This window comes from Esox lucius, chromosome 11 (assembly GCF_011004845.1).
Source record: "Esox lucius isolate fEsoLuc1 chromosome 11, fEsoLuc1.pri, whole genome shotgun sequence".
In the NCBI taxonomy this organism is placed as follows: domain Eukaryota; kingdom Metazoa; phylum Chordata; class Actinopteri; order Esociformes; family Esocidae; genus Esox; species Esox lucius.
This window is the reverse complement of record NC_047579.1, coordinates 9,796,677-9,811,427: the sequence shown is the minus strand read 5'-3', so window position 1 is coordinate 9,811,427 and position 14,751 is coordinate 9,796,677. Positions and strand designations below refer to the sequence as shown.

The window sequence follows — 14,751 nt, the reverse complement described above, 5'->3', positions numbered from 1 at the left end:
GGCTGAACCTGAGCCAAAGAATGGGCACTGGAACTAACCAACACCTTCACAGTTGCTACCAGCGCTGATGGTTTGACATGGAAACTATTTCTAGACCTAACATTAAGAATAGGGCACATTTTTCCAGTGACCTTCACCCCGACAATAGTGACACACTTTGTCTACCAAGATGAGCAAGGAAGGACCGTTCCCAGCCATCCCAATCCCCGCAAGACCTGTTCCCATTATAGTTGCCTTTATGAATGATTACATACTCGTCAACTAGGACATCTGCCTCAGAGGCAGTTTGGACCTTATACTAATTTAAATAGACTCAAGTTCAGTTAGGCACAGATTCAGGTCACAAAAAACATCGAAAGTATCCACACCAGTTGCAGAACACCACCGATTAAACCTTTCCAGCCGGAGCTCTGTGTAATTACAGAATCCTAATTCCGATGGGTTTACTCTTAATATCTCTGCTGTCCAATCACATATTTTTTATCTGAAAACTGCCATAAATACTAATCGACATGAGCTATAAACTGATATAATTGGTTAGTGCATTATCAGCTGGAACTTTTTTTATTCAGACCCTAAATCCCAATATTCCTGAGGTGATTTTAGAGTCAATCATTTGAGGTAAGGAAAATATACAGTGGGGAGAGCAAGTATTTAATACACTGCCGATTTTGCAGGTTTTCCTACTTACAAAGCATGTAGAAGTCTGTAATTTTTTATCATAGGTACACTTCAACTGTGAGAGATGGAATCTAAAATAAAAATACAGAAAATCACATTGTATGATTTTAAATAATGTATTTTATTGCATGACATAAGTATTTGATAACCTACCAACCAGTAAGAATTCCGGCTCTCACAGACCTGTTAGTTTATCTTTAAGAAGCCCTCCTGTTCTCCACTCATTACCTGTTGAACTGCACCTGTTTGAACTTGTTAACTGTATAAAAGACACCTGTCCACACACTCAATCAAACAGACTCCAACCTCTCCACAATGGCCAAGACCAGAGAGCTGTGTAAGGACATCATGGATAAAATTGTAGACCTGCACAAAGCTGGGATGGGCTACAGGACAATAGGCAAGCAGCTTGTTGAGAACTGTTGGCGCAATTATAAAAAAATGGAAGAAGTTCAAGATGACAAGTCAATCTCCCTCGGTCTGGGGCTCCATGCAAGATCTCACCTTGTGGGGCATCAATGATCATGAGGAAGGTGAGGGATCAGCCCAGAAATACACGGCAGGACCTGGTCAATGACCTGAAGAGAGCTGGGACTACAGTCTCAAAGAATTACCATTAGTAACACACTACGCCGTCATGGATTAAAATCCCCCCCGCCCCTGCTCAAGCAAGCGCATGTCCAGGCCCATCTGAAATTTGCCAATGATCTTCTGGATGATCCAGAAGAGGAATGGGAGAAGGTCATGTGGTCTGATGAGACAAAAATTGAGCTAAACTCCACTCACCATGTTTGGAGGAAGAAGAAGGATGAGTACAATCCCAAGAACACCATCCCAACCGTAAATCATGGTGGTGGAAACATTATTCTTTGGGGATGCTTTTCTGCAAAGGGGGCAGGACGACTGCACCGGATAGATGGGGCCATGTATCGCGAGATCTTGGCCAACAACCTCCTTCCCTCAGCAAGAGCATTGAAGATGGGTTGTGGCTTGGTCTTCTAGCATGACAACGACCCAAAACACACAACCAGGGCAACTAAGGAGTGGCTCCGTAAGAAGCATCTCAAGTCCTGGAGTGGCCCAGTGTGATGGTAATTCCATCGATCGACACTCTTAAAGGAGTAAGAAACAGAGACAAAATTCTCTTGGCACATTCTAACAGTTTTATTAATTATTATCGTCAGAGGAGTCTCTAACTCCATACAGTACAATCATCAGTATATAAGGGAGGAAAAAGGGTGTGGTAAGATGCTGCCCATCTGTCTTATGTCAATACAACACATTCCCTTTGTCCTATCACACAAGTCACATGCTGTCCCCCCCCACCTTATCCTTCCTGCCATAATGTTTACTGTTGTGTTTACCTAAAGGGCCAACTGATCTTACTTCCCCCCAAGGATCACATTCCTTTTGTTCTTTTACTACCTAGACTTCACACAAGGGGCAAGCTATCCTTCCCCTCATAGGTAACTTATTCAATTCTAAGAGTTCCAACCATAGACTGTATATAAAATGGACGACGCCCTTTCTCTCTTTTCCATTGGTGAAAAATGAAGCCACCAGTGTCCCGATACGGCGCGGACATCTTGGACTTGCGTCTGCGCAGATAGCGATCTTGGGACCAGTTCTGCGCAGTAGTTATGCGCAGTAGCGAGCAGGAAGTAAAGCCGTAAAGCCGCGAAATCAACGGCCCCTCCCCTGTGCCCCGCCCTCACTCTCCCTCGCAGAATGCGCATACCGTAATCAATCGCAAGTCCAAGTACAGTACAACATTTGCTTGTTAAACCTAGACGATATGTTATAGCCTAACTTACATCATGTTTAACCTTAATTTAGAATAGGCCTAATACAAAAAGAATTGGTAACTTCTAGCTAACAATCCCCTGCTAGCTATTAACATGGCTATTAACGAGGCTTGTTGTCTTTTAGCTAACGTTAGCTAGCCCATTACATTTATTTACTAATTAAATAGCTTATAAATTTAACTTACCGAAAAAAATTCAAAGATCGATTGGAAATGCCAGATCGGTTAGCACAATGTACTGCAGAACAACCCATTATGTCCGTGTGAAATTATATCAATTATAGAAATTTAGAGATTAAATGTAAAGCTCCAATCTCCTCAGTCCTCCGAAGGAGGATGGCGCTTCAGTGGCTCCTTGGCTCAGGTAGCTGTCAATCAAAGCTGTGAATCACGACGTCACACCACCGTTTTTAGAGCATTAAATAACTAACTAAAAACCAAATTATTTTTAAAACAAACTCTTGAATTTACATTAGCGTGATACAAACTACAGTAAATGACAGAAACCAGCTTCGGAAAAAAGATAATTGAAGGGTAATTTAATTGTTTAGTTGGTCTCGCGTCCCATTGAATAACATGGGGAGGGCGGGGTTTATGACCTATACTGGGACCACTCACCAGGGGGCAATCGAGACATTTTGGCTTCACTTTTCAGGGCTTGTGCGGCACGCTTGGTTCCAACTGAACCCGGACAGACAACAGATGCCCTGATGAGTTATACAGATGAGCAGATAAAGAGTAACAATTTCATCTGCTGATACCAGTCAATGATGCCCCCTTGGCAAATACCAGATCCCCCACATTCCTTTTCTAATTTGAATAAGGGGACTCAGTCCTTTAATCAGTGAGAATACATTGGTTAGAGAAATGTCCACAACACTAGCCAGTTTCCAGACCTGAACCCAGTAGAAAATCTTTGGAGGGAGCTGAAAGTCTGTTTTGCCCAGTGACAGCCCCGAAACTTGAAGGGTCTGGAGAAGGTCTGTATGGAGGAGTGTCTGTAAGGTCTGTATATCCCTGCTGCAGTGTGTGCAAACCTGGTCAAGAACTACAGGAAACGTATGATCTCTGTAATTACAAACAAAGGTTTCTGTACCAAATATTAAGTTCTGCTTTTCTGATGTATCAAATACTTATGTCATGCAATAAAATGCAAATGAATTACAAAAAAATCATACAATGTGATTTTCTGGATTTTTGTTTTAGATTCCGTCACTCACAGTTGAATATTATGATAAAATGACAGATCTCTACATGCTTTCTAAGTGGGAAAACCTGCAAAATCGGCAGTGTATCAAATACTTGTTCGCCCCACGGTAGCCCAGAAGAAAAATAATGTTTTACATTTTTCTAGTTAAAAACTCCCCAATAATAGCACTGTTATTAGTATTAACTGACTGAAGGTAACATTAATAATGAATTAAACATTGAATAATACACTGCATAAAAAAAATCTAGGGAACACTTAACACATCTCGAGGAAGGAAAGATTTTAAAGATCCAAATCTTCACTGAACATTGCGTAATTCGTTGAGTACAAAATGACGTAACAACGGTCAATGGTCAAACTCACACTGAAAAATAATGTAAACATTTGAAATCATAGGCAGTTCAACTTGTGTGAATTTCATCACAGCATAATTTATTTCATTTGCGTTTTGAAAATTCATCACTGGTGGCCCTAATAATTGTAGGTTACATTTGCACGGGTAGGCCTAAATCCTATTTCTATGTGGGTGTTCACGATTGCAAACATGCATTGCGTGCATGGGATTTCTACAACATTTTGACAATGTTGTTGGTTGTGGAGCAAAAAACATGAATAAAACACTAATAACAGAATAGGCTGTATCGAGCAACAGACATGTCATACTTTTAAATATTTCAAACTTTGCGTCATCTTCGTTTCAGCAGAATCTGTTCACATAACCGGATGTTACACAGCAATAAATCAGTGGTAGGACTGATTGTTCCCATGTTGTAAGCTTTCTTGTGATAATAACATTGATGGTTATAATGACTTAATCATTTATTAAATAAAATCTATATTGTGATAATATTTCTTGAATTATATTTGAATTTTCAATTTCATATCTATTTTCGCAGTAAAAGTAGTATAAATAAGCTGGGCTGGAAGACTATTCATTCAAACCAAAATGAGAGACACAAAGCTTCATAAAGTTTTCTTGATCTGTATGCTGGAGGACAGCTGCAATAGTTGCCGTCTGCGTCATGTAGCGGAGCAAGTTTGCGTCCAAACAACGTACACAATATTTACGTATGTTACAATGTGAACCGGGCATCAGGCTGACTAACGTATTGATGCACAGCAACACAACTCCACTTGTAGTAAAGGTTTCAACTAAAGTTTTCTTTTATGTATAATGTAGCCTTTGGTATTTTTTAACTGCCTAGTAACCCATAAAATGGCAGAATGCCACCATAAATGTTACATTTTAAATACATATGCTTCATTTGTTCAATAGCTGAGGCAGTGTTAAAACTAACAAGGTGTTTACTGTTCTTAATTTGTATTGCATAATGTTCCCTGGATCTGGCACAATACCAAAAGCAAACATTTTTCGAAAGTACAATTTAATGAATATTGGAATTATGTCCTATTCTAAAAATATTTTCACGGACGAATGTTAGAAACATTTCAGGTACATTTTGACAACTCTAATCAGTAGCTAACTCCGTAGCAAGCTTCACTAGCATGCTTGCTAGTGTGCATGTATTTGTTAAATTTTGACAGAGTAAAAATTGGTATCCTCGGTTTACCATGAATTGGCTGTTTTAACAACAATTTGGGTTTATAATTATGGTAACAATAAATTCACTGTCCACCATTGCAAACTGTCAGGCGTACCCTATACAGATATGTAGTTCTCTTTCTATTGCATCTCACAACCAACGTTGGAGTTGCACACCGCCACCTACTGTATGCGTTGGGCACCATGTTTTTATAGAAACATCATGCATCCTAATTTTAAACAATGTTAGATAGAGTAAGGATTTAGGGCATTTCTATAAAAAGAAATCAGGGACATCGTGCTACACGCATAGCATGCACCTCTAATGTTGCTTGTGAGCCACCATAGAAAGAGAATCTTAAGTAAAAAAGCTATATTTACTCTGTCAAAATTTAACAAATCAAAGTGCTCTAGCAAGCATGCTACTGAAGCTAGCAAGGAAGCTAGCTAGGGCTGTCCAAATTTGGCAAAAACAATATTCCATCATTAGTACATGAACATATGTTTTAAAACCATATTGCCAAAAGGCTTTGCAAGATCACTTTGGGTTTTAATATTGTTATTTAGTGTATTTCACAAGGTGTTCAAATTTTATTTTATTAAATAGTTCGCTTGTTCGCCCAAAATCTATTCCAAAAGAAAATGAGTGAATAAAAGTTACGTGGGAACTACCCTGTAAGTAATGGGCTGTAACTTGAAGGGATACCCAATTCTTTGTATAGACAACAATCTTTTTGCACAATATTTTCCAATCTGAGTAAGGTATTTTGAGGTCAATGTTAGAAACGTCTCAACAAATACCACACAAATTATGTCAGTTTCCATAGGATGTCTGACCAGAGGTGTTGCTAGGATCTCAATACCGCCCCTCCCCCCCGGGACAGAAACTACAGGGCTTTGAATGTACATGAGGAAAATGTAGATGTACATGCTAGCGGCCTACGCGTCTACATTTGCATAATGTGTGACTGGAATTGTAGATGAATAGATCAGGAGGTTATTTTTTTTTTTTTTTGGGGTCAATTTGAGATTCCGGGTCCTATCGACGGCACTGTGTCTGGCCCACGCGTGCAAAAGAGCATTTAACAGGCTGTGATGTGGTGAGGTCGGAAACCTGACTGAAATTTGTCTAAGAGAGCGCTTGAGGTCACAAAATTGCTGAGTTGATTGAAGACAACCTTCTCAATGATCTTGGCTATAAGGGAGATTTGATACAAGTCTATAGTTGTTCAATATAGATAAGTCCAGTGTTCTCTTTTTTAATAGGGGCTTAATGGCAGCTGTTTTTAGAGACGTTGGGAAAATGCCTGATAACAGAGAGCTATTAACTATTTGCTGTAGGTCCATTGTTATACAGTTAAAAATTGTTTTTAAAAAGTCTGATGGCAGTGTGTCGAGACAACATGAGGAAGCTTTAACATGTCGAACTGTTTCTTCTAGAGATTTTTGATCAATTGTATTAAAATGTGACATAATAACCAGGTTATGTCTTGGTGGTCGTAGTGACGGTACAGAGTCCTTGTTAGACTGTGTAGTTGTGATGTTCCATCTAATACTTATACATTTTTCACTAAGGAAAGACGCAAATTCATTACATTTCACAGTGGACATGAGTTCTGATGCTATCTGCTTTATTGAGTTTGTAAGCTTGTCGACCAGGACAAATAGAGTGCGGGTTTTGTTGATATTTTTGTTGATCATTCCCTAAAATGAAGCTACCAAGGCTTTGTTTATAGATGTCATAGTGGATCTGAAGTTTAGTTTTCCTCCACTTACGTTCCACTTTTCTACATTCTCTGATCAGGGTTCTTACCATCATGGTGGTTCTCCATGGTGTTTTCTCTTTGCTCATAGTTTTCTTTACCTTTACCGGTGCAACACGATCCGTGACATTCAATATTTTGGCATTATAATTATCCAGGAGTACATCAACCGACTCAGCACTTATTGTTGGAGAGATAGCTATGGCTTCAATAAACTGAGCATTGGTACTCTCATTAATGTACCCTTTCTTAACAGAAATAGAGTTTACTGGAACATTTGGGGTGATAAGTGAATCAAAAAAACACAGAAATGATCAGACAGGGCCAAGTCTTTAACCATGACAGAGGAAATATTGAGACCTTTAGAGATCTAGAATGTGGTCTTGAGTGTGTGTATGCTCTTTCAGTGAGATCAAAAGTGTCAAACAGTGCAAAAAGTTATTTGGCATTATTGTCTGTACTATTATCTATGCCAGGCCTGGGCAAGATAAGGCCCCCGGGCCGGATCCGGCCCGTTGAATCATTCTGTCCAGCCCGCGATCCATCAAAACTTTTAAAATAATACAAAAAAACAATACCTGACGAGGTCAGCAGAATACATTACTTTATTTACTGTTGCATATTTATTTATTTTCAAATTAAAAGTCCTGTGGCACTCCCAATAATAAGTACACCAGTGTCATCATTTCTGATTTAAAATACCTTTAAGTTGAAACAAGGTATTTGCGTTGCTATGATACGTAGGGAACAGCACCACAATCCATGCATGGAAGTTATCATTTGTACGTACTTCTCGATTGATGGCTAGCGATCTCTGGAAACAATTTGCAGAGGCAGGTCCAGAGCAAGCATAGAGCGAAATACAAAAACTGTCACCCGATGCTACAATTAAACAGGTCCAAGCGCAGATGCAGCCTCACTGATGAACATCTTGCAGCAGTACCGCACACTGCTTCAACAGAACTGCACACTGCTTCAACAAAACACACTGCTTCAACAGAAATGACTCCTGACTTCACCTCACTTGTCAACACCCATATGAGTCTCTCCTGTTCATATTAAGTGAGTAGCCCTAAAAGTGGATTTTTTGGGTCTGGGCTGCTGGAATCGCTGTCGTTAAAAGCATGTAGTACAAAAAATATACTGTATGAAGTTAGAGGACGGCAATTATACCAACATTTGCTTTGAGTGAAAATCTTCAGAAGTGATTTCATAGACTTATGTCTGCCCTAATAACTATTATACCTATATAACTTATACACTATACCTTATGTAATGTAGCTTACTCTGTTGAGTTGAAAGTAATGTTTTAAGGCAAATATGTGTTTTCTGTTTGAGTAACATTTCTGTTGAGAAATAACCCTAAAAATGGATTTTGTAGGGCTTTGCCTGCCATAATAAGAGTTGTTAACAGAAAATATATTTTAAAAAAAACATTGTTAAAGTAAATTAAGTTGAATTATGAAAATGGTGTTGCATGGAATATAAATATACATATATGTAATATGCAAGTTAACAGAGTTAGCTATGTTGTGTGTTTTTTAGGCATGTTAATCTGGCCCACGATGCTCTCTGGCTTTTTCAGTGTGGCCCCCCAGTGAAAACTATTGCCCACCCGATCTATGTGGATGTTAAAATCCCCTGTAATAATAAACAAGTTATAATCAAACTGATATAACAGAAAGTAGTTAAGCAAAATCATCAAAAATTTGCAGAATATCGTGGAGGTCTGTAAATGGTTAAAAACAAAAAAATTGGGGGTAACCCTCAATGTAAAACAGAGGTATTCAAAATAAATAAAATTACCTAGTGTATTTTCTTTGCACTGGAATGTATCTTTGAATAGGGCAGCCACTCCTCCTCCTTTCCTACAATTTTGACACGTATTTATATAGCCACATTTTTTGGGTGCTGTCTCATTAAGAATTGCAGCACTACAATCTTCTGTTAGCCAAGTTTCAGTGAGAAACATAAAATCTAGGTTGTAGGATATTATTATGTAATTTACTAAGAAAGATTTGTTGGTGAGAGATCTGATATTAAGTAAAGCCAGCTTAATAAATATGATAGGGGTTCCTGAACTAGTAGGTTGACATGTTACAGTTAACAGATTAGACAAATTGACTTTATAGGTTGCATGCTCACGGTTCCTTCTATTTCTAATCAACACAGGAATAGAGATACTGTGCTCTGTGGAACTAAAGGACAAGAATGTTGACGATGTGGCAGTTGTCTAAGCAAACGTTTTATACCTCATCAGGTATTGTTTTTTTAATTATTTTAAAAGTTTTGGATGGATCGTGGGCTGGATAGAATAAGGACATAGGGAAAGATGAGCTCTGCTGTCTTTGGTTAGAACTAGCTCCCTGATTGGTGAGTGTGGTGGAGGGGGGAGGGTGAGTGTGTTGGAGGGTGAGTGTGGTAGAGGAGGAGAGGGGGAGTGTGGTAGAGGAGGAGAGGGGGAGTGTGGTAGAGGAGGAGAGGGGGAGTGTGGTAGAGGAGGAGAGGGGGAGTGTGGTAGAGGAGGGAGAGGGGGAGTGTGGTAGAGGAGGAGAGGGGGAGTGTGGTAGAGGAGGGAGAGGGGGAGTGTGGTAGAGGAGGGAGGGGGAGTGTGGTAGAGGAGGGAGAGGGGGAGTGTGGTAGAGGAGGAGAGGGGGAGTGTGGTAGAGGAGGGAGAGGGGGAGTGTGGTAGAGGAGGGAGGGGGAGTGTGGTAGAGGAGGGAGGGTGAGTGTGGTAGAGGAGGAGAGGGGGAGTGTGGTAGAGGAGGGAGAGGGGGAGTGTGGTAGAGGAGGAGAGGGGGAGTGTGGTAGAGGAGGGAGGGTGAGTGTGGTAGAGGAGGGAGGGTGAGTGTGGTAGAGGAGGGAGGGGGAGTGTGGTAGAGGAGGGAGAGGGGGAGTGTGGTATAGGAGGAGAGGGGGAGTGTGGTAGAGGAGGGAGGGGGAGTGTGGTAGAGGAGGAGAGGGGGAGTGTGGTAGAGGAGGGAGGGGGAGTGTGGTAGAGGAGGAGAGGGGGAGTGTGGTAGAGGAGGGAGGGTGAGTGTGGTAGAGGAGGGAGGGGGAGTGTGGTAGAGGAGGGAGGGGGAGTGTGGTAGAGGAGGGAGAGGGGGAGTGTGGTAGAGGAGGGAGGGGGAGTGTGGTAGAGGAGGGAGGGGGAGTGTGGTAGAGGAGGAGAAGGTAGGTGTGAATGAGGTAGAGAGGGTGAGTGTGGTGAAGGAGAGGGTGGGAGTTGTTGTGCTCCATTTGGGACAAGGAGAACATCTGGAAGCATTGGGTGATTTTAGTTAGAGGGTCAGGAGGGGGGATGAATACTCTGCCTATGAGTACTGTCCTTCATGCTTATCTTGTTTGGGAATGGCATTCCAAGAGTGTGACATCTGTTGGCACCAAGCAGCCGCCATCCCATGATGTTTGGATGAACCCCATCCAGTCTAAAGCGTTCTTTACAGTTCCAAAAGATATTGAAATTGTCAATAAACTTAATCCTGTGGTTGAGTCATGCCGATGTCAGCCACGTATTCAGCCCAAGGAGTCTGCTAAAAGATTGATTTCCTTTCCCCAAGGTTGGAATGTTTGCCTGAGATGAAAACATGTTGTTGAAAGTTGTTTATTTTCTCCAGTAGCATAAAAACATTTATTTTCAGGAACTCAGATCCAGTTTTCTTTTGTAGAATGTCAGAAGAACCAGTGTGGATAATAATCTGCATGTTGCTTGGATGTGTAGAGAGAATAACTGGCAACATTTCTGTTAGCTCTCTGACCGATGTGTCAGTCATGGTTTTCAGTCTTTGCCATTCTGATATGCTTGGTTATATTGTCCCCAATCAAGGTAGTATCAGGCTTATCAGATGTGGAGTAAGCGAAGTTTCTTTCCCTCGTCCTATCAGTGGTTTTAGGGCTATTTTTTGGATTTTGGTTAGCCCTAATGCTAGTGTTTGGGTTAGCTTCCCTAGGTGCATTTACACACATTTTGTTCTGAGTCAGTGGATTTTACCTGTTTTGCAGTGTGAGTTCGGGTGGTGGATTGAGGGTTGGTGCTCTCCTATTTGATTTCTTGCTGGATTTGCCTCTGCGGTGCACAACTTCAGACCAAGTCCCCGCTGGAGTGCTGTGCCAGTAAGATGTGTCATTGGGGAAGGTTGGTTTGAAAGCCTCTTTAATCCAGTGGCATTTGAACATGTCCAAGGGCGAATGTCAGCCATGTCCGTGACAGAGTGGTCTAGATTTGAAGCAATCCCTTGTATACCAATCTGTGTCTGTCTGTTAGCATTTGGTAGCTGCTACAGAGTCAATGAATTGTTCACTCTCACGTATTTCAAGCTGTGTTATCGTCTCATTCAGCCGTTCGCTCGAAAATTGCTCTGATCTGTTCACCAGTTTGGACAGCGTTCTATCAAGTACAGGGAAATCATTAGAGCTCTCTAGCCTTAGGTTAGCCTGTTGTGCTATGTTTGCATTAGCATTTGTTGATTCATCTGCGGGACAAGACCCAGAGTCCGACCGGAGGAGCAACCAGAACCAGTCGCAATATAACTGTATACAGTTCTGTTAGGGCTTAATATAACATAACTACGTTGTTAAGCCACCAAATGTGTTTGTCTATCCTGACCTAAAACACATGCACGGATGCGTATCCACCAGAAACAGTCGCAAAATAACCGTTAACTGCGTTATTTCATGCTTACTATAATGTAGATACTAACGGTTTTAGCCAGAATTATTCAGTTTATACAGAATAATGCATACTTAACTTTACCTGCGAGGAGATACGACCTCAGAACCTATAGTTCACAAGTCTCCTTCTCTAACCACTACGCTATTTAACAAGGGGTAGGCAGGCAGTCCCTCACTCATTTGCTCTTCTAGGCCATCTCCGCTTAAGCGTTCTGGCAAAAACAAGCACAACGCAACCCAATGGAAACGTTTCTATACCTACCTGGGGAATTTATCATGGCAACAATTAATCTTTAAAAATGTCTCTTACTTGTGTACACAAAGAACCAACAACAAACCGGACTGATGTGCCAGATGGATGTAGCGCAGGCAAAAAATGCAGTCTAGTTGGGGACTGGAAACATTAATCCTTTCTCCCATGAAGCACATAACCAATTTTAAACAACCCAAACTTTCTAATACCAGTTCAACGTGCGCCTCCCAACAAATATAGAGCTACTGTATGCCACTCAAGACACCAAACCTTTGGGTGTTCTAGCCACACCGGATCCAAATGATCCCCTACTCCAAAATGTGACCCGAGTTAGGAACCATACAAAGCAAAACGGCAAGTTGAATTACATTTTTGAATGGTTTAATTTTGAAGTTCATTAAAATTCAACCAAGACTATCATTCATCTGGGAGTATCGCACATTCATCCACCAATGTCAGGCATTCAGTGAGGGGTGATTCGTGCCTGGGTACCATTTGGGAATCAACGCTAAGCGCCGTGGGCTGTTGGCCGATTAAGTTGGAAAACGGTAAAAAAAAAAGGGAATTCGTCTCTAAATAGTTTTCCTTTTGTGAGTTTAGAATTCTGACAACGGAACAATGTAAAATATGCATATTTAGGAAAAGGAGAAACTTAAAACGTGAAGAGACAGAGAAGACTATAATACTATTCTACAAAACTATCATTGTTTTAAGACACAGTATTCTGTTATTTCTTCATTCAGGTCAGCTTGCTATGACTTGCCCACATGAGGTAAAATCAAACCTGAAGAAGAAGTTTCAGTGCTTATTTGAGGGTATTGCTAAACAAGGGAACCCAACACTTCTCAATAAGATCTACACAGAGCTCTACATCACAGAGGGTGGAAAGGGAGAGGTCAATAATGAACATGAGGTGAGACAGATTGAGAAAACAACCAAAAAACGAGCACGACAAGAGACAGCAATCAAATGTAATGACATCTTCAAACCCATACCTGGACAAGACAAACCTATCAGAACTGTGCTGACAAAGGGTGTCGCTGGAATTGGAAAAACAGTCTCTGTGCAGAAGTTCATTCTGGACTGGGCTGAAGGAAAAGCCAATAAGGCTGTCCAATTTGTATTTTCACTCCCTTTTAGGGAGCTGAATTTGATGAAAGGTGAAGCACTCAGTTTAATTCAACTCATCAATCATCTCTCAGTTGAAACCAAAAAAGCAAGAATCTCTAACTACAACAAATACAAAGTTCTGTTCATCTTTGATGGTCTGGATGAGTGCCGACTGCCCCTTGACTTCAAGAACAACAAGAGCTGTTGTGATGTCACAGAGTCAACCTCAGTGGATGTGCTGCTGACAAACCTCATCAAGGGAAATCTGCTTCCCTCTGCTCTCCTCTGGATAACTACCAGACCTGCAGCAGCCAATCAGATCCCTTCAGGGTGTGTTGACCAGGTCACAGAGGTGAGAGGGTTCAATGACCTACAGAAAGAGGAGTACTTCAGGAAGAGATTCAGTGATGAGGACCTGGCCAGCAGAATCATCTCACACATAAAGACATCAAGGAGCATCCACATCATGTGTCACATACCAGTCTTCTGTTGGATCGTTGCTACAATCCTTGAGCACATGTTGACTACAGATGATAACGTAGAGCTGCCCAAGACCCTAACAGACATGTACTCACACTTCCTTGTGTTTCAGTCCAAACACAGAAATATAAAGTATGATGGGAAAAAAGAGACAGATGCACACTGGAGTAAAGAAAGCATTGAAACACTGGGAAAACTGGCTTTTCAACAGCTACAGAAAGGCAATCTGATATTCTATGAAGAAGACCTGAAAGAGTGTGGCATTGATATCAATGAAGCATCAGTGTACTCAGGAGTCTGTACACAGATCTTTAAAGAGGAATCTGGGTGGAACCAGGACAAGGTGTTCTGTTTTATCCATCTGAGCATTCAGGAGTTTCTAGCTGCTGTATATGTGTTTTTGTCATTCAAAAACAAAAATAAAATCAGAATGGGAAAAATACAATCAACCTCGTTTAAAACGATGTTCAGGAAAATACCTGAAATAGATTTTCACAAGACTGCTGTGGATGAAGCCTTACAGAGTAAGACTGGACACCTGGACCTTTTCCTTCGCTTCCTTCTGGGTCTCTCACTGGAGTCAAATCAGAAGCATTTACGAGGTCTACTGACAAAGACCAGAAACAGCTCACAGAGCCATAAAGAAACTGTCAATTACATCAAGGAGAAGATCAGGGAGAATCCCTCTTCAGAGAGGTGTGTCAATCTGTTCCACTGTCTGAATGAACTGAAAGACCATTCTCTAGTAGGGGAGATCCAAAGATACCTGAGATCAGGGCGTCTCTCCAGAGAAGAACTGTCACCTGCACAGTGGTCAGCTCTGGTCTTTGTGTTACTGACTTCAGAAGAGGAGATTGATGTGTTTGACCTGAAGAAATACTCAACATCAGAGGAAGGTCTTCTGAAGTTGCTGCCAGTGATCAAAACCTGCAGAACTGCCCTGTAAGTACAGTCATGAAATGACCCCCCCCCCACACACACCGACACACACACACACACACATAGACACACACACACACACACATAGACCCACATAGACACACACACACACACACATAGAACCACATAGACACACACACACACACATAGACCCACATAGACACACACACAAACCATCCTCTTGCATCTACAGACAACATTGAGGATTTTATATACATGTAGTAACATTCTAGTGTCACAAATAGACAATGTCAGTTTTTGCTGGACAGTGTTATTTTTGTGAGTCACTGACTGACT

The 14,751-nt window shown here is 41.2% G+C and overlaps 1 protein-coding gene across 1 annotated transcript in view; it reads left to right on the top strand.

The window, feature by feature from the left end:
- LOC114840368 overlaps positions 1–13,089 on the top strand; it is a 42,341-nt gene extending 29,252 nt beyond the window's left edge. Inside the window, exons 6-7 of the mRNA XM_029123574.2 lie at positions 12,669–12,838; positions 13,066–13,089. Of these exons, the coding sequence (XP_028979407.2) occupies positions 12,669–12,838; positions 13,066–13,089 (194 nt within the window). The remainder of the gene's footprint in view (positions 1–12,668; positions 12,839–13,065) is intronic.
- The last annotated feature ends 1,662 nt before the right edge of the window (positions 13,090–14,751 follow it).